Genomic DNA, 23,639 nt, shown 5'->3' on the forward strand with positions numbered 1-23,639 from the left:
ACAAAATCACAAAATTGCTATCTCCTCTGCGCAAAAGGGATTGATCTTCTCATTATTCACCGTGAGAAATTAGAGAATTATGATTATCAAAACTATGGTCCCAGAATTTTGATATATGGACCGAGCTGTTCTGTGTACAGAAGAAATTTGCTCCAGTTCAATGAGTGATCTCCGTGTGTACGGATCATGGAGAATTGTGGGTAGCCTCACTTACTGTGAAGTGTGGTCAATATCTCCGTCAATAAATACGTGAGCTGTTCAAAATTTCTCATTTATCAAGCAAAATTCAAAAGAAATAATGATAAACTGCGTACTAGAGGACGTTTCACTGAGAGTTGGTCGGGTTAGGTCTCGGAAAAATCGCTCTCAATTTTTTGTCTCGGATTTGGTCATATACACTGCCCTATGTTGGTGAAGAACCTTATATCGCGAGAAAGAGCGAGATCTGGGCTTTCAAATGAGTATTCGATGTAAGGGATGTTTTGATTGGCTCACCTTCAAACATGCGTTTCAAAATCGGCGATGTAAATACGGTATTAGGTGCTGCCTTGTTTCAGATCACTGTTCCCGGTACCGTTTCTAGCTCAATTTTGCAGTTTATTCAAAAAGTAAGTAGTTCATATAAAGAAATAAAAAACATATGAGAGAATAGCTGCATTTTTAATTTTTAGCCTCATGTATTTTTTTCCACAATTTTCTTTCCCGTTATCGATGTTTTTCAATTTTGAACATGACTAAGTCACTGGTGATTGAGTGTCAATTCAGCACGTCCTGGGCGACCTGCTGGCCTCCCTACTTGTAGACAAACACCGTTGGTTCACAATTGTTGCATTAGGAAAAAGACTATGGCGGTGTTTACCACACTGACAAAACTTCGGCCATGTTCAAACATACACACAAACGTACAGCATTGTTTGTACTTTTGTTACCATCAATGACAAAATGCACAATGGTAGTAGTGTTAATAAGGAACTTTTCATTGTGTATTTTTCCTGTAAGAAAGGACACCTGTCAATCATTAGCACAAGTCAATGACGCGACGCAAGCAAGCTTGTGTGAATTTCAGCAGGCATTGTTTCATGATGGGCTCAGAGAACGGGTGCGGCTTCTATTATAGTAAAATTCAAAAACCCAAAATGGGCAAACAATGAGCCATTAAGACAGTGTTTCAAAGTCAGGGTGCAGCTTCAATTAGAGGTGCGGCCTCAATTGGAATTTTACCGTAAGTGTGATTGGATTGTATCACAAAATAAATCCATGTGTATATGTATGACACAGGTCAATATCCTTGTACCAATTTTGAAAGAAATTAGTTGAGACACATTGAGTTATGGCTAAAGGCATAAAAACATCATAACAAATGGCCAGCTGGCAGCTATAAATTGCATCATATGACAACAAAATTGACAGGTACATGTATTACAAAGGTTAATGTCCTTGTACCAAATTTGGAAGAAATCAGTTGAGGCATGTCTCACTTATGGATTAAGACATGAAAAAATCGGAACAAAATGGCTGCCTGTTGACTCTATTGGGTCATATCACAACAAATATCAACATGAACATGTATAACATAGGTCTCTGTCCTTGTACCAACTTCAAATGAAATCAATTGAGACATGTTTGGGTTACGGCTGTGGGTTACGGCCGGAAACATGAAAAAATCGTAACAAATTGGCTGCCTGGAGGGCATATTGGATTGTATTATAACAAAACTAGACATGTATATGTATGACATGGGTCCGTGTCCCTGTACCAATTTTGAAAGATATCAGATGAGACATGCCTGGGTTATGGCTTGACACATGAAAATATTGTAATGAAATGGCCACTTGGCGGCCATATTGGATTATATCAGAAGGAAAATCTACAAGCATATATACTACATAAGTTAATGTCCTTTCAAATTTGAAAGAAATCAGTTGACACATGTCTTCATTACGGCTCAAGACATGAAATATTGTAAAAAATACCGTCAAGGACAGTGTGCTCACATTCGGTTTGAATTGGTCCATTCAAGAAATATTTAAATCAGGAAAAACAAGAATGACAAAAGCAAATAAGGTCTCCAACTTAGGTACTGGAGGTCATCTTTAGGAACATGCATGTAAACTTCTATAGCAATGGGACAAGCAGATCCTAAATACATAAGCACATGTCAACAACAAAAACTAGACCGAGAAGGTTTGATAAAAAGAAAAGGTGGGAGTGGGTAAAAAAATGTACAAGGGATCTGGTAAAAAGGTAATGCTACCTCATCAATCTTCTGGACCCTACCCCTCCTGAATATCAAATGTTCCATTCCTTCGTATTTACAACCTTGTGGTTGTAAATACAATGTGAGTGTTATCATTCTAATGTAAACAGCACTTAAGTTAGTTACAGATAGTGAAATGCCTTCCACTGTGGGCAGTGATTACAACATCTGGAATTATCCTGGATCCAAATTTCTCATCAGTTCTTGTATGTCTTACATAGAAAAGTTGCAAAAATTGGTCTGCAATGAAAAAATTCACCTCAGCTTTGTTTTCTGGATCAAATTTTCCTACAAATTGATACCAAATATGACAAAATTATGTTCACAGCCTTCAAAACTGTCTCAAAACATATCCTGGGTTGGTGTAGGTCATTTAAGGTCACAAACTGAGAAAATTATCTAAAGTATACAAATTTGGGGGTTTCCCAACACTTTGAGCAGAAAATTTATCTAATAACATCCCTAGGGACTTTATACCAAATTACAAAGCTATCAAACAAGTAATTTTGAGAACAAGTTTTCTTGACCAAAAATGACAATATTGTCTTAACAAGCGACCTAGCGGCCGATATAGCTCCGCTGTGTTTATGTAGAGAGTAACTATTTTTGACACATGTTGATGAAGAAGGTGGAAATCTTTGATAGCTCAATGCAATGCCCAGAAAAAAGTGGCTAAAATAAGCTGCAAAAATACACAATTTCATCATACTTTGAATATATCACATTGGATCATCCCTAAGAACATGTCAACCAAAGCTATCCGATGAGTAGTTTTTGAGAATGAATTTTCTGACCAAAATGGCAACATTGCCCCAAAAATACAAAATTACAGATTTCATCAGAAATTCAATATATATTACTTAGCTCATCTGTAGAAACCTGTATACAAAATTTCAAAGCTATCAGAACATTACTTTTTGAGAAACACACTTTTTGACCAAAAATGGCAAAATTGCCCCAAAATTACAAAATTACTGATTTTATCATAATTTCAATAAATATCATTAAGGTGATCTGTAGGAACCTGTATACCAAATTGCAAAGCTATCAGATGAGTAGTTTGGAAATACACATTTTTTGACCAAAAATGGAAAAAATTGGCCCAAAATTACAAAATTGCAGATTTCATCATTATTTCAATAAATATCATTAAGTTTATCTGTAGGAACCTGTATACCAAATTTCAAAGCTATCAGATGAGCAGTTTTGGAAATACACATTTTTTGACCAAAAATGGCAAAAATTGTCTTAAAAATGCAAATTTGCATATTTCTGCACAATTTGAACAAATCTGAAATAGATTATCCCTAGGGACATATGTACCAAATATCAAAGCTATCTGACTTGTAGTTTTGAAGAAGAAGATTTTTAAAGATTTTTTTACCAAAAATGACAAAAATTGCCTTAAAAATACAAATATGCAAATTTCACCACGATTTGAACAAATCTGACTGTAGTCACCCTAAGTAAACTGCATATTAAATTTAAAAGCAATCGGACAAGCGGTTTCAGAGAAGAAGATTTTTTTACCAAAAACAGCAGAAAATGCCCCTAAAATACAAATATGCAAATATCACCACAATTTGAACAAACTTAAGTGAGGTCACCCCAAGTGAACTGCATATAAAATTTCAAAGCATTTGGACTTGCGGTTTCAGAGGAGAAGGCAATTGTTGACGGACGACGGACGACGACGGACGACGACGGAAAATCAACCTATTTGATAAGCTCCGCGTCACTGACAGCGGAGCTAAAAATACAAATTTGTATATTTCAGGACAATTTCCACATATCTAACTATTGTCATCTCTGTACGTCTGTGTACCAAATATAAAAGCTGTCTGTCCAGGAGTTTTAAAAAGAAAATTAAGATTTTTTGACCAAAAATGACAATATTGCTCCAAAATAGTAATCTTCCAATTTTGTCATTATGTCAACAAATTAGAAGAGTAACACCCTTGCAAAGATCCAACCCAAATTTGAGAGCGATTGAGCAGGCGGTTTCAATGAAGAAGAATTTTTACTGAAAATGAGAAAAATCACCAAAAAATTCAGTAAAAATACAAAATCAAAAATATCTTCACAATATTCATAAAACTGTAAAATGTTCACCTAAGGTACTTGCACACAAATTTTCAAAGCAATCAAAACAGCGGTTTTCGAGATATTGATTCTTGACCATTTTCACATTTTGTAAGCTCATTTGCATAATTTTGGCAATGCAGACTTCATTTGAACAAAATCCCATCTATAGCCCAGGATGCATCCACACACCAAATACCAAGCTGAAATGTGCAGCGGTTTGCGTGTTTTTGATGTTGACGGACATACTGTACGTACATACATACATACATACATACATACATACATACATACATACATACATACAAATGCCATCAACTTCAGCTTATACGATAAGCTCACATTGGTATACCAAATGTGAGCTAAAAAAAGACAGACCAGACAAGTGCTTGCAACACACACATGAAATCCATTGATGTGAATTAAACTATTAAAACAACACTTCAAAGTTGAACATCAATTAGAAATGTCATCCCAATTGCAACAAGCTTTAGTAGAAGCATGTATCTTGTTATCAAATGTGAACACTTCTTTGTTTCTAAAAACAATTGAACCATTTGACATTTGTTGTGTGCAAAATATACATTGGTACATGTCAGAAAAGATGTAATTCCACTGCAATAGTGAATGAATTGGTGTGTTTGTTTAGATAGAGATCATGATATATTAACAGTTTTGTCAACACAATCCTATCATGTTGTGTGTAAACAAAACAACAGGCATCTGTACACAGCACTGCTACTCCTCCCACCTCCTCCTTCCATAATTCTTTTACAACATGTGTTAATTCTACCAAGTTCCAAAGTAATGTGACTTGTGGTTTCAGAGAAGAAAAACCATTGTTGACAGACGACGGACAATCAGCTTACCGGATGAGCTGTGTGTCACTGACAGCGGAGCTAACAAAAGTATAGTAAGTTTCTCACCTTTAAAAATATACTCCCTGTCATATACATATAGAGATGATCAGAAATTACAGAAAGTGGACTCCTTAACTTACCTAAGTTAGGGCTGCCATGTTGACTTACATCATCACCATCACTGCTTGAGTCTTCCTCTTCAGTGAGGTGTCCAGTAATTTCTGTCGGTGAAAAAAGTGTTGAATAATTTCCTTGTGAAAAGTTGAAATTGAGTTGTGATATCAGTTCTAATTAGAGAGTTCAGAATCCAACTCTGTTGCTGTATGAACTCCCCTACATTATTAATATTTGAGTACTTCCACAGTGAAGTGCAACCAAAAGTGTGACATTGACCCCAAAAATTCAAACTTTTAAAGTTTTGAAAGTTATTAAGGTAAAGAGGACTGACGGTCTACCTTATGAAAATATATATTAAAAGATAAACTTGTTTCACAGTGCTTCAGGAAAACTGACTGATTGACGTGATGGCAACGCGTGTAACATTGACAGACAGTGTTTTTCTTGTAGGAGTTTTAAATGCCATGTCTCAAATAGCTGCTGCAAAGGACAAGTTAAATTCATTGTATACAGTTTGTTATTTCACTATTATAGGATCACTTATCTTTGGATATTTTACTGCTTTTGAATTCCTACAATTATATAAATCTTGTATTGTTGGTAACGTATGTCACATGGACAGACAATATAGATGATATTAATTCCTATCTACACAAAAGCACTCAATAGATATATGTCACATCATGTTTACAAATATTATGGAGAAGATTAAATGTAATTGTGCTATGCCACGCTTTTATGGTTATTTATTGGACACTGTAATGCTATCCCTACAGCCTTTCAAACCACACTTACAAAAGTGAACATGCAACAGACTCTGACATGCATGCACCATATCTGCCAGTCATTCTGAAATCAATCACTGCATCCTATTAAAATTAACTCTGTGTTAATAAGTCTAAAAAGGTCCTTTGTGAACACACCACCGCTAAGTTGAGGAAAGACAGGAGGGTTTATTGCAAAAAGGAGAACGTAAACGCCAACAAAGTATAGAATAAAGCACAAGATGAAACGGCAAATATAAAGCAGTAAAGGGCATAGAACTAGTGCCCTCGCAGATCTCAAACTAAGTACTATCAAAACTTACAATACAAAACAGTCAAAATAGAAGTAGCAAACTAACCTACAATAAAATATGAGCAAAATATATGGGAGAGGGCCCCTTCAGTCAAGCAACCGAGCAAAGGTCATTGGTGACCTTGGGGTCAAGGTCTGAATGACCTTGATGATGAATCCATCCTGAGAGGCCGCAATGTGGGAAAGGAGTGGAATTCCCAAGAAATGGGGGCCAGGATGGAATCCAAAGCCCGGACACTTGAAAGAAAGGGAAAAAGAGAGGAGGAGACAGGGGATGGTGGTGAGATAGGCTGAGCTGGTATGGCATGAACCCAGTGGCTGAATGAATGAATGAATGAAAGGGAGCGATGAGACAAAGGCTTGATGATGTAGTGTCCTGTGCAAACGTGGCTGATTGACTGGGAAGGAGGATTGATAACAGTCATGGGCAGTAGAGCCGATTGGCTAAGGGGACAACAGTGAAGATGTAAGGAAGGCAGATAGCTAGGTGTAATCACAAAACACATCTGTGATAAAACACAGATTCCACTTTGTGAACACACCACCGCTAAGTTGAGGAAAGACAGGAGGGTTTATTACAAAAAGGAGAACGTAAACGCCAACAAAGTATAGAATAATTAAGCACAAAATGAAACGGCAAATATAAAGCAGTAAGGGGCATAGAACTAGTGCCCTCGCAGATCTCAAACTAAGTACTATCAAAACTTACAATACAAAACAGTCAAAATAGAAGTAGCAAACTAACCTACAATAAAATATGAGCAAAATATATGGGAGAGGGCCCCTTCAGTCAAGCAACCGAGCAAAGGTCATTGGTGACCTTGGGGTCAAGGTCTGAATGACCTTGATGATGAATCCATCCTGAGAGGCCGCAATGTGGGAAAGGAGTGGAATTCCCGAGAAATGGGGGTCAGGATGGAATCCAAAGCCCAAACGAAGGAAGTATGACTGAAGTGACCCCCAAAAGGAGGGAAGAAATTGAGAATGATGTTAGTGAAGGGGTTCTCGCATCCAGGGGAACACCGCGGTGGTGATACGGCCTGGGGGAGGGGGTTCTGGGGGACAGGTAAACTGTAAGAGCCCAGGTGGAAACATGATGAAACGGAGACGAGGTTCTCGCACCCAAGGGATCACCGTGGTGGTGATACGGCTTGGGGGAGGGGGTCCCGGGGGACAGGTAAACTGTGCGAGCCCGGGTGGAAACATGGAACGAAGACGAGGTTCTCGCGCCCAAGGGATCACCGTGGTGATGATACGGCTTGGGGGGAGGGGGTCCTGGGGGACAGGGTAGACTGTACGAGCCCAGGTGGAAACGTGGATGGAACAAGACAAGGTTCTCGCACCCAAGGGATCACCGCGGTGGTGATACGGCTTGGGGGGGGGGGTTCCGGGGGACAGGTAAACTGTGCGGGCCCGGGTGGAAACATGGAACGAAGACAAGGTTCTCGCGCCCAAGGGATCACCGTGGTGATGATACGGCTTGGGGGGAGGGGGTCCTGGGGGACAGGTAAACTGTGCGAGCCCAGGTGGAAACAACGTACATGTAGGAGCGATGAGACAAAGGCTTGATGATGTAGTGTCGTGTGCAAACGTGGCTGATTGGCTGGGAAGGAGGATTGATAACAGTCATGGGTAGAAGAGCCGATTGGCTAAGGGGACGACAGTGAAGATGTAAGGAAGGCAGATAGCTAGGTGTAATCACAAAACACATCTGTGATAAAACACAGATTCCCCTTTAACTGTAACTTTTGGCTGTTTCTCAGTATTTATCTTCTGTGAATCAAGTGCAGTTTCTGGTTCAAATCCACTAAGCAAGAAATACCCTGAACTTAGCTTTATCAACACGGCCTATATGGGTAGTCATCATTGTGATTATTGAAAACTGAACTGAAGCCAGGACAAGAATTCATTTATCAACAATAATAATTATTCCTTACATACAGGCTGTAGCAGTCAGTGCAGGGAATTATATCATGTTATATATAGGAAATACGGCTAGTTTTCAATCGGGTTCGAACCCACAACATACGGCATAAGTTATATATAGGAAGTAGAACAAGAAACTTTAGTTCATACAAAAAACCTGAATACTAAAAAAAACCAGCCAAACATCACAGCTATTTTGTCACCTTCACCAGCTTTTCCTGATAGGGCTTAACCACGCCAAGTGCACCTTCCCTATAGCTTTCCTTTCTTTTCGCACTGTCCTTCATGCTCATGCACATTCTCTCTTTGTGCACATCTGCTCTGTAAGCACTTGCCAGTCCCAAGCCTGGATGAAGTGGGAGGGAGCCCTAACATTCTGAATGAGTGCTGTCATTACAATTAAAATTTCAATATTGTCAGGTTAGTTTACCCTCATATATGAGGAGTGCAGGTAATACATCCAATATATCCTATGAATCAAAATGTCAATAAAGTCCCCTCCTATTAATGTGTATGGATGAACATGTGCACTGTCAGGTAAGTTAATTTTAGGAATCAAAATACAACAAAACTCAAACATGGAGAGTACATGTACTTTTTACTTTATTATGAGCTGAACATTGGTAAGTATTTCATAGGTTACTGAACTAGTTACAGATTACTCATCAAAAAGGACAGTACATTATACAATATGGATCACTGCAGGTAAGTTCAGGAATCAAACTTCAGCAAAACCCCTCAAACACAAGGGGTGTACTTAGTACTTTCTGAACAGTGGTAAGTATTTCATGAGAACTTAACTTGTTACGGATTACTCATCAAAAAGGACAGTACATTATACAGTACAGATCACTGTCAGGTAAGTTACATTGGGAATCAAACTTCAGCAAAACCCCTATAGCACAAGAGGTGTACTTCGTACTTTCTGAACAGTGGTAAGTATTTCATTGGAACTTAACTAGTTACGGATTACTCATCAAAAAGGACAGTTCACTATACAGTATGGATCATTGCAGATAAATTAATATCAGGAATCAAACTTCAGCAAACCCCTCCAACACAAGGGGTGTAATTTGTACTTTCTGAACAGTGGTAAGTATTTCATGGGAACTTAGTTACAGATTACTCATCAAAAAGGACAGTACAATATACAGTACAGATTACTGCTGGTAAGTTAATATCAGGAATCAAACTTCAGCAAAACCTCTCAAACACAAGGGGTGTACTTTGTACTTTCTGAACAATGGTATTTCATAGGTACTGAACTAGTTACAGATTACTCATCAAAAAGGACAGTACATTATACAGTACGGATCACTGTTAGGTAAGTTTATCCACAATGCAAAAGACAAATACAGTGCACAGACATGTTACAGTAGGCAAGGGCAATCGACAATGATTGGCAAAACTACTTGCAGACAGTCTGCAAGTTATTTTCAAATACCTAGCCTAAGTCTAGCTCTGCAACCTCTGCTGCAGCTTTAATTTTATTTGAGTCAAACAAAAAGTGTTCTCTATTAGTCAAGGATTTGAGACTAATTGCTGATATTATTTCTGTTGTTGGCATCCATGATACATCCTCTCGGGTCGGCCAAATATATTTGCCATCGGAAACCCTCTTCATAAACTTGACTTGGAAAAGATTTGAATCCTTGTGAACAATCTGTGTATGATAAAAGGAAAGTTTGGACAATCAGTACCATTAATTCTTTTAATTTAATGGTTAATATAAGCAGCTTATTAACTGTAAATGCTTGCAAAATGTATCTGACACTTAAGAAGACAATCATATTACCAACAAGTCATTGACAATGACATAGTCCCCACTTTTAATAGGAGTCTTGATGGGACAGGAAAATGTGGTCATTAAGAAGTATCACTGGACTGTATATTTGTTCCCAATTTGAAACACATGAGGCATGTCTAAGTTATGGTTCTAATTCAGGAAAAAAGATCAGACCTCTAGCTGTATTGGCCAGCCATGAAATACATATGCGAATAATAAATGAGGTACAAGATGTGACATACTAATGTCTAATATCCTATCAAAATTGGAGGGTATAGAACTTGTGGTTACTGAGTTATGCATATATATGTTTAAACCCCAGTGTGGGGTATAAAAGACCCATCGAAAATTCACAATGGCGCTTGAGTGACAACTGGCAACAGCAAGGTAGACCGCTCTGTGAAAATCAGCCGAAGCAATTCTCAAACAAACATTATTGGCATACCGTAAACATAGGCTGTTTCATAAATACGTAGGCCATACAGGTATCTACAAAGTTTCACAAAGCCTTTTAAAATTACGACGATTAGGGGAAAAATCGCTTACGTAACAAAGGAAATGGCCCCTAGGGAACAGCCGTTCCGCGATTCAAAAAATTGTTAATCATTCAGTGACGCGCAGAGGTGTAAACTGATCAAACATTTGCTCTGCATACGAGAATAATTACGATGTGAACAATACGCTTAGAGTTACATGTATATTGGCGTGCACACAGGATGAAAACTTCGTGGTTCTCATAAACTATTTTACTAACAAGCGTTTATGATGCAATGACATCGCGAAAGTGAGCCATTTTCAGTCGTGACGTATGTAGCAAGAGATGAGTCAGTACCGGTACGATGTGTTGTTGAAATCATACGATGCAGTGCCAACTTAATGAGCCGATCTCAGACACACGTATCAATAGGCCTAAGCCTTTCAAAGAAGATCGGGTGATGACGCGTCGACGCTCACTTGCTCACCTTGAACTGACATTGACAAATACTGTTTTGATGTCTTTACAAGCTTTGTTTCATTCTCATAACAGAAGTCCAAACGTTACTGGGGCAACCGGTATGTCAAAACCTTACCAACCCTCCGAACACGACATGTCATTGCCATGTGTGAGAACACGTGTACATGTACAAACCATACGGCCGTTTTCAGGGCTAGCATTTATATCAAAAGTGACTGTAGCGTACCGGTACTTTCGGCCGTAGATTTGGGGGCTGTTTAAAAAAGCGGCTCTCTTTGACTGACTGTAATTAAATTGGTCATGGAGGCTACCGCCATGCTTTAATATTTAGTTGTTTTCGATGTCATTGTAAACTATGGACTCTGCCAGCAGTTCTGTAAAATACAGTGTACGCATTCCAGAGCTGCATGGTCTCTGGAACTTAGCCAGGGCATGTTTGAGATATCTGCGTGAACGGACGGACGCAAGACACACGGATGGGCGCACGCACCGACATGACCTAACCTATAAGTCCCCCCAGACGGTGTCCTTTGGGACTAAAAAAATTTAAAATTGATTAATTAGTTTAGGTCAAAACAAAATTACTAATAATGTTACTCATTTTTCATGCTAAATTGTTAAAACCTACCTGTTCGTAACACAGGAACGTTCGTAACAAAATTGACGGACATCTCACACAACCATCCAGCGGGTACCGAAAGCGTCGGATGACAAAACTCGTAGTACAGAAGCATAGGGAAGTCTACTGCCCTCACTCCATAGTATCGATGTTGTAACGATGCCGCAAGATTTTTTTCCCTTTTGCATAAAAGGTGGTTAGGAACGTTCGTAACAAGTTTCACAGAACTTTGATGACACTTTTGCAAATTTACCGAAAATCCAGTTAACAATAATTCGAATTTTGAACATTATTATTAAAAACGTCCCCTAGAATGCCCACTGCATCATGGGTATTTGGTTGCTGTAGAGCATCTGATAGTATGTTACCTGTTCCCTCAAATACTCAGGATTATTGACAGACGTGGTTATGAACGTTCTTGATATTTTGGGCGAAACAATTTTGCCCTTTCTGGTAAAATTCATGAATCAGTCATTTACGTATGAGAAAGCCACATGATGTCTCAAAATTGACAACTCATCCATAGAAATACATTACACTCCACTTTGGAAATAATCAACTTCATAAAACCTTACTCAAGAAATGTCACAAATTGCTGATTTATTACGATGTTCAACACAAAGTCCTCATATTTATTTTTCAATCAGCTGGAGTAATTTGTCAATCAAACAGCAAACTAATGTTTCAAACATGCATAGAGTGAGGAATCCAGAGGTGGCTAATAATGAGAGTAGCAAGTTGCACTTTACTATTGAATGAGTCATTTCCCAAGTTATCTGTTGTAATGGGGCAGGGAAATGAACTCTGTGCATATGTGGTAGCAGTGTACTGTGATAGTTTTCAATTAAAGGCATTAATTAATAACTGTGATTTGGAACATCTCACAACGCAATTAACATGCATACTGTATGTTTGGCAATAGGTTAATGTCCTTGTACCAATTTCGCAAGAAATCTGCTAAGACATGTATTGGGTTATGGTACAAAAACATGAGCAGATATGAATTGAAAATGCTCACATGTTTGATCAAAAATACAAATTAGCAATTTGTTGATTACAACTGTGAGGACACCCATAGTCTACAGCTTTGGAAGCCCTACAAGTGTCAGTGCAGTGCTAGACTCTTACGTCACTTCCACCTATAATCAAAGGTTTTCAAATGGGTGCTATCGTGCTATGTGTAAGTGAAAGTTAATTACAACTTAAGACAGATTTTGCACCAGTTTTTCATTGATTTTTTATTGCTGAACACACAATACCTGGGTAACCGTCCCCTTTAAATATGCAAATTATCATTTATTTGACATGGTGCTTGATGAACTTTTTGGTTTGCCGATTTAAAATATTCATGCCATTTTTGCCCATTAAAGAGAAGATACTATACCTGCGATCACAGTAAGTCATATGACCAAATTACTGCTTTAAAGTAATCAGGGTTACTCCAGTATTATAGTATTACAACTAATCTCAAATCAAACACATTCCTTGATTTGAGGTACCGGTAATTCTATCAAAGCAGTAAACTCCAAGTTACTGGCTTCCCTCTGCATGATTCAGTAGTAATTGGGTCATATTACTTACAGTTATACCGATAGTAGGTGTGTTAAAGTGCTTACCTTCAGGATTTATATCAATCTCTTCCAGATTTTTCCCTCTATACTTGGCAATCGTTCCAGCTTCCATAGCTAGCAGTACTTTGCTTATCTGTGCAGCCTGTACAGCACTCTCCTGTTGTCTGTAGAAATTACTATGCACACGTATGTCATGGCCCATGTATTGGGCCAGGTTTGCCATGTCATTGTCCTTCAAGTTCAAAATCTGACATGTTGTGGCAACGTGCTTTCGCATTCGTGTTGACTGCAAGCTCTCCGGATTTGACACATCAGCCTGGTCTGCACATGCTCTAAGTGTATCGGTGGCCCTGTAATACAATCTCTTTGCTCCATTGGGATTAGCAAAGAAATACGGATTGTCATCTAGGCCGACGATTTCCCGCTTTGTAACCAACAATTCCATTACATCACATGTCATGGGTGACAGCAGTATTGGCACCTTGCCTCCCCGTTTACCTCTGGTTTCAATACGAGTGAAGTACTTTAAAAGTTCCTTCTCTGTGGAACTTAGGGAAGCCAGAACATGAGCATTTGGAGGGGAAACATCTCGATTTGTGAAAGTTTCAACAAGCAGCTTTGACACCTCCCCACTTCGCCTCCTATTGAATATAATCACTGATGTCAGGGTGATTTGGCATAAATTTCCCCACACCTCCTTGACACTTTGTGACCCAGTAGCAGCGGTAAGTTTGTCCCTATAATATTTCGTTTGCTCAGATAAGTAGTCTGTTATCTTCTGTACATCTTCAGATGATGGTAGCACTGTTGCTTTATTCCATTTGCTTCATTGAGTGTAGTTATGGCCCCAGCGGATATTTCTGCGTTCCATTCTGCTTCACAGATTTTTTTGAAGTGCTCAGCCTTTAAGAAAAGGTAGATAGACATTAATGATTAACATGCTGGGTAAATATAATTTTTTATTTCAATGTAATTCTCTGAACGTGGTGTTACCCTGTATATAAAAATGAAGAAGTACATTTATCAGAATTCTGTGCAAATTTAGAGGAATAGTTAACGCATAGAAAAATTAAAGATATGACACTGAAAACAGATGCTTCTAGGAATTGTGATCAAAGTCCAAAGCTGCCAGAAGTACATTTGTATACATTTTCTCGGAGAGCAGATATGGGAACCCTATCTTGTACAGTAGATTTTAAAGGATATTATCATGAACGGTCAAGAAAGAAATTTCAGTGTTTTTCAAAAAAAAGGTAAATCCTGACTTTTCAAAGGCCCATTAAAACATGACTATGGTATGAATATAATGGCCTATCGTGTACAGGTGATCAGACTTCCCCTACCAAAAAAATTTCTTGGATCAACTCTTATTCCTAAAAAAATATGTTTTGTTTGTTGCATCTTTAAATTTTCAAATTCTCTCTTACTAGTTGCAAATTATTATGCATGTTGACCTAGTGTACACTGCAGAAATGAAAACTTAAATATTTTTACCAATAAGTAGAGGCATATTGTTCTGGGGGGAAGGGGGGTACTGCACCTTAAACGGAATTTCAACCTAATTTCACAGTTTCGGACGAGATTGGCTTAATCTTACACTTAAAGTAGAAAAGACATCTCGGTCAAAAATGTGAATAACCACTAAAAACCTATTTTTTCATGCGATGTTGACATGTCCAAATGATGTTTGAATTTACTTGTTATGCAAATTAGTGCACTAGTGGGAAAATGTTTGATTCCCCCCCCCCAAAAAGTTTGAATGAATTTAACTTCACTCAGCGAGGGTCAAATTGTTTGAAAATTTTACACATGATTTTATTTGTATACTACACTAAAATTGTATTTATTTGTCATTTAGTTTCTGTAACAAGACTTTTATTGCGATTTTTGAAATGTCAATCTTTTGAGAGCTGCCAATCGGCAAGGAGAGCAGATAACGCAAACATAAATACTATTTCCCTTCTAAACTTACAAACTTAACTTTCAAATAAGATTTCAATTCCCAAAAGAACCCTTCAAGTTTTTGACTTTAATTTCATGACATGATACCAAAATTGACATTTTTTCACCAAGAACTCACCCTCTTCAGTTTTTGAAAAAAAGTTGTCCTACAATACAAAACTTAGTGCAGCTTTCTAAAAAATGTATGGTTTTAGTGGGTTGTTTAGCAATCTTTTATGATGAATTTTTATTGAAATTCGTGCGTACTGTTGCATACAGTGCCACCTTAATAGAACAAGATTTGATAATGAAGTGGACAACCATCAGAAATCACGACTTTTTGGCTACTCAGAGTTTCACCCTATACAACTGTTGTAACATTTGTACAAAAGATTCACTTGACAATTGTTACAGCGTGAAACCCTGAGTAACAACAGTCTTGACTTCTAATTGTTTATATGATATTTTTCTATACCTGTTTATATTTCCCATCATCGTTGTTAATCATTGCATTTACCATTGCAATATCACAGAGGGCTTTAAGGTTGTTGCCTGTCTTCAACACCAGAGAGGGGATTTCATAGCTGACTCCATTATATCCACCAAGAACTTTCACTGCCTTTGCCACTGCGCGAAAGTTTTTTGGAGAAAGGATATCTTCCATCTTCAAGAGACCAAAATTTCTTGCAGCTAAAACCAATCGGCCACATTCCCGCAACCGTTGCCTGATGTAGTCATTCTTTGCAGTGTCGTATATAATCTTACCACTTCCAGTTTCCAGTCGTCCATGCTTCTTAAATAGTTTCTCTCCAAACATTCTGATTAAAGGATCCTCCATGACAACAGACCTGATTTCATCTCTTTTCATTTCAGTCAGAACTTTCCAAAAGTCTTCTGTAACATCCTTTGGCATAGGCATGAGTTGCCATGCTCGCGACTGTATTTGATGACCTCTCGCTGTAGTTGTATCACTACTCCTTTTAAATGGACATACTCGTTCATGCCGGTGTAGAGTGTCATTTATGAACATTCCATGACAATGTACACAGAACAGAAAACATCTCTTAGCAGATAGTTTACGCGATGGTTGCCTCCTTGTTACAAAAGTTCCACACTGCTTCGTCAACACATCCATATTGTGTGCTTTGTTGCCTTTATTAACAATTAGACGCAACGATCTCAGCCGTGCTATTGATTTACTTGGATAAGTTAGAGCTTCAGCAACCTCTTTCTCGTCTTTGTGCTTTAGCTTTAAATGACGAGCTATATGAGTTTGCTTTTTGTCACAGTAGTAGCAGTAATGGACTTTGTCTTGTATTCTTTTGCCCTGTGCATTGCGTGAAACATATTTCACAGTGATTCCAGTCTTGTTTAGACTTGCTTCACCTAGCCCAGATTTATGTTCATTCACTTTTTGGCGACTTGAATTGATACTTTGACCTTCACCTTGACCAATGTTGACCACTGACTCGGCTTCATGTTCATTCACTGGTTGATTTGCATTGATACTTTGACCTTCACCTTCACCAAGGTTGACCACTGACTCAGCTTCATGTTCATTCACTGGTTGATTGGCATTGATATTTTGACCTTCATTTGTGTCATCACTTTCGTAATCATCATCGCTGTCATAGTCCTCATCACTTTCTGATTCAGAGCTAGGAAGATACTCTGTACCACTGGACTCATCTTCCATATCTTCCAAAGCAGGGAACAAGTAGCGCTACAGAAAGGAATATATATCAGAAAAAATACAAAGTAATTTTTTGTGATGCATGGACAGACAAGGTCATAAATAGGCCATTTTTGTGACCACTCATCCTGGTCTTTTTGATGGTACGGCATACTACAACACTGAGTATTTCTCCCTCTTGTGACTGATCACATCTAACGTTTTGTTCTATGATGTTGTGAATGCATAAATTTAATTTTATGATTGACTCAGAGTTTGAACTCAAAACGGTAAACTCATACCACAAAAAAGCCAAGATGTAAAGGTTACACAGGGGTCATGAAAGTGGCCTATTGACAAAAATTTTTCCACCTCAACTACACCTATCAAGTCACTGATGTTCACCTGTGGGTCTGAAGGTGTGCAATTATATAGTTTTGTACAAACCAAGGTCCCTCCACACACCGGTTTGGCAACCAACTGTAGTAAGCTATTGTGAAAGGTGTGAATGAGCGAATGGATTAATTGTTCTGATGTGCATTTGGCCTTGTGCTGCTTAGGGTAGCATCATGTAGTGGGTAAGCGTTGGAAGGTATCTTGCCACAGTTGTTTACAGATTTTCAGCTGTTTTCACCAGAAATTGACATATTTTGTAACCTCAGCTAGCCGTTTCTAGTCAAACAATGTAACTTTATTACGTACAGGTTAGGATTTTCATTTATAGGGAGGGGTGGGTAGGTGTCTGTCTAAATGTTCTGTAAGGGAGGTTGTTACTCGATACAGGTCTTTTCCACCAACTTCAAATCATGCGATTTTGCTAATAGAAAATGAATGTTTTTGCAGGGCTTCCTGAACTCCATGTAATTTGAATATGGTAGAAACTGTGCCGTTTTGCATGTGACATGTCTAAACCATTAGGTTCAAACCTTGATGACCTATTAACTTTTCCACAACCAACTGTTCACTTGCAGACTTTTTTATGTTCTTTATTTGCTTTTGAGTGTCTGTTTGATACTACATGTAATTACAGTCTGTATTCTAGGTTGAGACCCAGGTTTAAGACAACTTATTTTAATCGATTTTTTTCTCTTTAGGTTTGATGTTTTTACCCACACGTTATATATTTTCTGTTAGCTCTATATTTTAAGTTTATGAAAATCTGGGTTTTTTTTTCAAAATTTCTGTTCTCTTTTTTGTTTTACTAAAAATGCCCACTTTTAAGTTTTTCACTCAAAAGAGTGTAAGTAACAAGCGACCTAGCAGCCGATATAGCTCCGCTGTGTTTATGTAGAGAATAACTATTTTTGACACATGTTGATGAAGAAGGTGGAAATCTTTGATAGCCCAATGCAGTGGCCAGAAAAAAGTGGCTAAAATACCTGCAAAAATACACAATTAAAGATTTCATCCAGGGCTCGAAATTAATTTTTCCCTGGTAGTCCCATTGGGCTACTATTTTCTGAAGTTGGTAGCCCAGTGATAAGGTCTGGTAGCCCATGCATGAATGAAGATTTTTTTTTGTAAAGGATATTTTATTTACATCTAGACAATGAAAGATCTATTTTGCATGATTCTAACCAGGAAGTGAATTTTCTAGTCATTTGACATCAATAACTGAAGATCATATATACCTTAGGAGAACGGTATCGCATATGTAGTGGACAACGGTGACGCAACAAAGTTTGACGACCAATTCACACATACGCAGAGCTTATATGCAGAGTTTGATGTTCGCCATGACAACGAATTTTCACTCAGCACGTGTAAACATAACATGGCTATAAAAAGATTAGCTATAAATTTTAGGATAACAACTTGGTACAGTCATGTTCCTTATACTTTCGTGGTAATTTTGGCTATATTTCTCCACCATAGTACACTATCATGAGATGATCTCGTACACTTCGGAAAGCGTAATTTGTGGACTGCCTGACAGCTTTTTCTTTGCAGTTTGAATAATTTTGTGTTTAATTGTGATTGATACATTGTGATTAAATAGCTATGGAAATGAATTTTCATTGGCCTTTATTTCCCAAGCCTGTCATCCAAGTACATCAGTTCAGATAATGATATTTTATTGAAAGTTTGTTGCGACAAATTTGACTGCACTGTCGCATTTCAATTTCCATAACAAAGTTATAGTTTGGCCTATCTCTGTGAAACTGGGTTGACTGTATGAGCGTCGGTCATCTCACAGCAATCAACATCATGTCGCCCACTGATTAATTTCATGTCTCAGGCTTTGGTAGTCCCTGTGGGCTACCATTTCATGGTTTTGTTAGCCCCAGGGAAAGGTTGGTAGTCTGTGGACGCGGGACTACCGCTAATTTCGAGCCCTGTCATCATACTTTGAATATATCACATCGGATCATCCCTAAGAACATGTCAACCAAAGCTATCTGATGAGTGGTTTTTTGAGAATATATTTTTCTGACCAAAAATGGCAAAAATTGCCCCCCCCCCAAAAATGCAGATTTCATCATAATTTCAAAAGATCAAATTAGTTCATCTAGAGAAACCTGATACCAAATTTCAAAGCTGTTAGACCAGTACTTTTGAGAAACATGTCTTGACCAAAAATGGCTAAAATTGCCCAAAAAAATTCAACGTTGCAGATTTCATCATAATTTCAATAAATATCATTTAGTTCATCTATAGAAACCTGTATACCAAATTTCAAAGCTATCAGATGAGTACTTTTTGAGAAACTCATTTTTTGACCAAAAATTGCTAAAATTGCCCAAAATACAATATGCAAATTTCACCACGATTTGAACAAATCTGACTGAAGTCACCCTAAGTAAACTGCATTACAAATTTCAAAGCAATCGGACGAGCGGTTTCAGAGAAGATTTTTTTACCAAAAACACCAAAAAATGCCCCAAAAATACAAATATAATAATTTCACCACGATTTGAAAAAATGAAGTGAAGTCACCCTAACTGAAGTGCATATAAAATTTCAAAGCAATTGGACTTGTAGTTTCAGAGGAGAAGGCAATTGTTGACGGACGACGACGACTGATGATGACGACGACGACGGAAAATCAACCTATTTGATAAGCTCCGTGTCGCTGACAGTGGAGCTAAAAATAGGCAATGCCGCCAGGGATCTGAGGACAGCAATCAATAGCTAGCTATACTAGACATGGGGCCCGGGGGCACTGACGTCCTTTGTACCTCCTTACTGTTTATTATTAGCCATAAATATGAAATTTGGCAAAAAGTCAAATTGTTTGGACATAATTATGAAAGTTATTTGGTCTGGTTAGATACTGCTCCAGAATAAGTTCAAGTGTGGAATCTAAGTATCAACAGCCTTAGTATATGTGTGAAAGTGAATTAAGAATGAGAGATGGGATGCAATAAGGATCAACAATATCCATAACAGGAAACAGTGACCTTATATGTTATACAGAAGGGGAGAAAATTTAGCCACAAACTATTGTAATATAATGGACCATGGCTAATCTAAACCACATAACTTAAACTGGATTGTTGGCATTGATTACACATGTATTTATTGTCCATCAAATAAAAAAATAAATTTGGGCCATTGACTAACAAGTCATTGACAATGACATAGTCCCCACTTGAAATGGGGGAGTATTAGTCTTGATGGGGCAGGTAAATGTGGTCTTTAAGAAGTATCACTGGAGTGTATATGTTAAGATCTATGGGCACATAGGTCTATGTTGTTTTTCCCAATTTGAAACACATGAGGCATGTCTAAGTTATGGTTCTAAATCGGGAAAATAGATCAGACCTCTAGCTGTATTGGCCAGCCAAGAAATACATATGCGCATTATAAATGAGGTACAAGATGTGATATCTTAAGGTCTAATATCCTATCAAAATTGAAGGGTATAGAACTTGTGGTTACTGAGTTATGCATATATATGTATAATCCAGGTAAAAAGTCATCGAGGTCATGTGACATTTTGATTGCTAATTAATCCCTATATGCCAAAAATCAGACATCTAGCTTGATTCGCTTGCCCAGAATTAGATATGTGCATAATCAAGCGTGTGTTGTCATAAGGTCGCCTATCCTACTAAATATAAAGGACATAGCACTTGTGGTTACTTATTTATTGACAAAAACGTATATTTTAGGTAAAAGGTCATAGAGGTCACATGACATTTGATCAAAAAATTTCTATTCTATAGTTATCCCTATATACGAAAAATCAGACATCCAGCTCTATTGGCTTGCTCAGAATTAGATATGTGCATAATTAACCCTTTCACCCCAGTTCCCTGTGTACAGGTCCAACTTTACCATAGAAAACAATGGATTTGGGACAAACCATGGTGGTGAAAGGGTTAATGAGGTACAGTATGTGCCATCATAAGGTCTTCCATCATACCAAATATGAAGGGTGTACCACTTGTGGTTACTGAGTTATGGACTAATATGTATATTTGAGGTCAAAGGTCATTGAGGTCACGTGACTTTTTGTCAAAAAAATTGTATTGCTAAGTTATCCCTACATACCAAAAATCAGACCTCTAGCTCTATTGGCTTGCTCAAAATTAGATATGCGTATAATTAATGAGGTACAATATGTCGCGTCATAAGGTGTCCCATCATACCATACATGAAGGGTGTACCACTTGTGGTAACTGAGTTATGGACTAATATGTATATATTTGAGGTCAAAGGTCATTGAGGTCACGTGACATCTTGTCAAAAAAATTGTATTGCTAAGTTATCCCTATATACCAAAAATCAGACCTCTAGCTCTATTGGCTTGCTCAAAATTAGATATGCATATAATTAATGAGGTACAATATGTAGCATCATAAGGTGTCCCATCATACCATACATGAAGGGTGTAGCACTTGTGGTTACTGAGTTATGGACAAATATGTATATTTGAGGTCAAAGGTCACTGAGGTCACATGACAATTTGTCAAAAAAATTGTTTTGCTAAGTTATCCTATGTACCAAAAATCAGACCTCTAGCTCTATTGGCTTGCTCAAAATTAGATATGTGCATAATTAATGAGGTACATTATGTGGCGTCATAAGGTGTCCCATCATACCATTTATGAGGGTTGTAGCACTTGTGGTTACTGATTCATGGACTAATATGTATATTTGAGGTGAAAGGTCACCGAGGTCACGTGACTTTTTGTCAAAAAAATTGTATTGCTAAGTTATCCCTATATACTAAAAATCAGTCCTCTAGCTCTATTGGCTTGCTCAAAATTAGATACGCACATAATTAACGAGGTACAATATTTGCATCATAAGGTGTCCCATCCTACCATATATGAAGGGTGTAGCACTTGTGGTTACTGAGTTATGGACAAATATGTATATTTGAGGTCAAAGGTCACCGAGGTCATGTGACATTTTGTCAAAATATCTGAGATATCATCGTGAATGGAGGGACATGACCCAATCTATAAGCCCCCTGGACTTCATCCGTGGGGCTAAAAACTGTGTCACCGCATCCTTTTTGCTATATGAATACGATGAGAAACTAAATTTGTATTTTACTTTGGCCTTATACATGGGATTCGATGCAGAGCTGACTTATACATGGGAGTCTATGGACTGCCTTATACATGGGAGTCTATGGACTGCCTTATACATGGGAGTCTATGGACTGCCTTATACATGGGAGTCTATGGACTGCCTTATACATGGGAGTCTATGGACTGCCTTATACATGGGAGTCTATGGACTGCCTTATACATGGGAGTCTATGGACAGCTGCCTTATACATGAGAGTCTATGGAGGTGGAAACTAAAAGTCCTCTAACACGGCCAAATTTGATCGCATTGTGAAACAAATCGACGTGCATCTGTATGGGGTAGGATACTATCCTTGTGCAAAGTTTGAAAGAAATTGACCAGGGCATATCTGAGATATCTGCGTGAACGGACGGACGGATGGACGGACATGACCCAATCTATAAGTCCCCCCGGACGACTAAAAAACATTTGCTTTTAGTTGCTTACTTTAATGGCGGTCGTGATGTTGCAAGGAACGTATTTTATGCACAAGCTCTAGGTTTTTTGACAAAATGAAACATAAAGCGCTAGTCACAACTAAATGTTCTGTCATGGAACATTTCCAGAAATGCAGGCTAATTTAAATAGTATTTTTTTTTCTTGGCAAGTCTTTGTGTACTCTGTCACTATTTCACTATATTGACTTTATCATCATATCACATGGTTATCCACACTACTGTAACTTTGGAGATGTTCAATGTCCAAGGTGTTTATAAAAAGGGAGGGGAAAGTTTGACTGGTAACGTTACACAAGGGGTCTTCACCAGACTCTGAATCAGGTGAATCAATGTCGCTACACTGGCTGAAATAAGACCAATGGTTGGATTCCTTCAGTGCTGTTTTAACAACATCGGACATGACTTTCGATTGATGTTCAGCTGGCCTATGCTTATGTTTCCTAATTTTTTGTTCCGTAGCCATCACTGAAATTGATCTCAAACAGTGTCAGACAACTCTCTAAGACCAAACTTCTCAACTGCACAGCGTCAAGTTGTTGAGCTTGCTTGTTTCCACTTGCGCATGCACACTAACCGACCTTTAGAAAGGTCACAGTTGCAAATACTTGTAATTATGCTACATACATGTATAACGCCTACAATTGTGGAAGTTACCTGATTGTTGCACACATTAATCTTGTTTATTGGGCAAAATCCGGAGTTGCATCATAAATCGAGGGTCAGCAATAACACTGACCTCTTCTAAAATGAATTCCCAATCTATCAGCTAGCCATCCAAAATTTTAACATGTG

The 23,639-nt window shown here is 38.0% G+C and overlaps 1 protein-coding gene across 3 annotated transcripts in view; it reads right to left on the minus strand.

Annotated features, from left to right (window-relative positions):
• Window positions 1–23,639, minus strand: part of LOC139135316 (uncharacterized) — a 62,862-nt gene that overhangs the window by 4,612 nt on the left and 34,611 nt on the right. For 2 of the 3 annotated variants that reach the window (XM_070702658.1, XM_070702657.1), the window contains exons 13-15: window positions 15,667–16,914; window positions 13,296–14,153; window positions 5,340–5,420 (exon numbers count right to left, since the gene is read on the minus strand). In XM_070702658.1, coding sequence (XP_070558759.1) covers window positions 14,022–14,153; window positions 15,667–16,914 — 1,380 coding nt within the window. In that variant the 3' untranslated portion in view covers window positions 5,340–5,420; window positions 13,296–14,021. Of the gene's footprint in view, window positions 1–5,339; window positions 5,421–13,295; window positions 14,154–15,666; window positions 16,915–23,639 lie in introns of those variants that run through there. The other variant, XM_070702659.1, reaches the window with a different exon arrangement.

This window comes from Ptychodera flava, chromosome 6 (assembly GCF_041260155.1).
Source record: "Ptychodera flava strain L36383 chromosome 6, AS_Pfla_20210202, whole genome shotgun sequence".
In the NCBI taxonomy this organism is placed as follows: domain Eukaryota; kingdom Metazoa; phylum Hemichordata; class Enteropneusta; family Ptychoderidae; genus Ptychodera; species Ptychodera flava.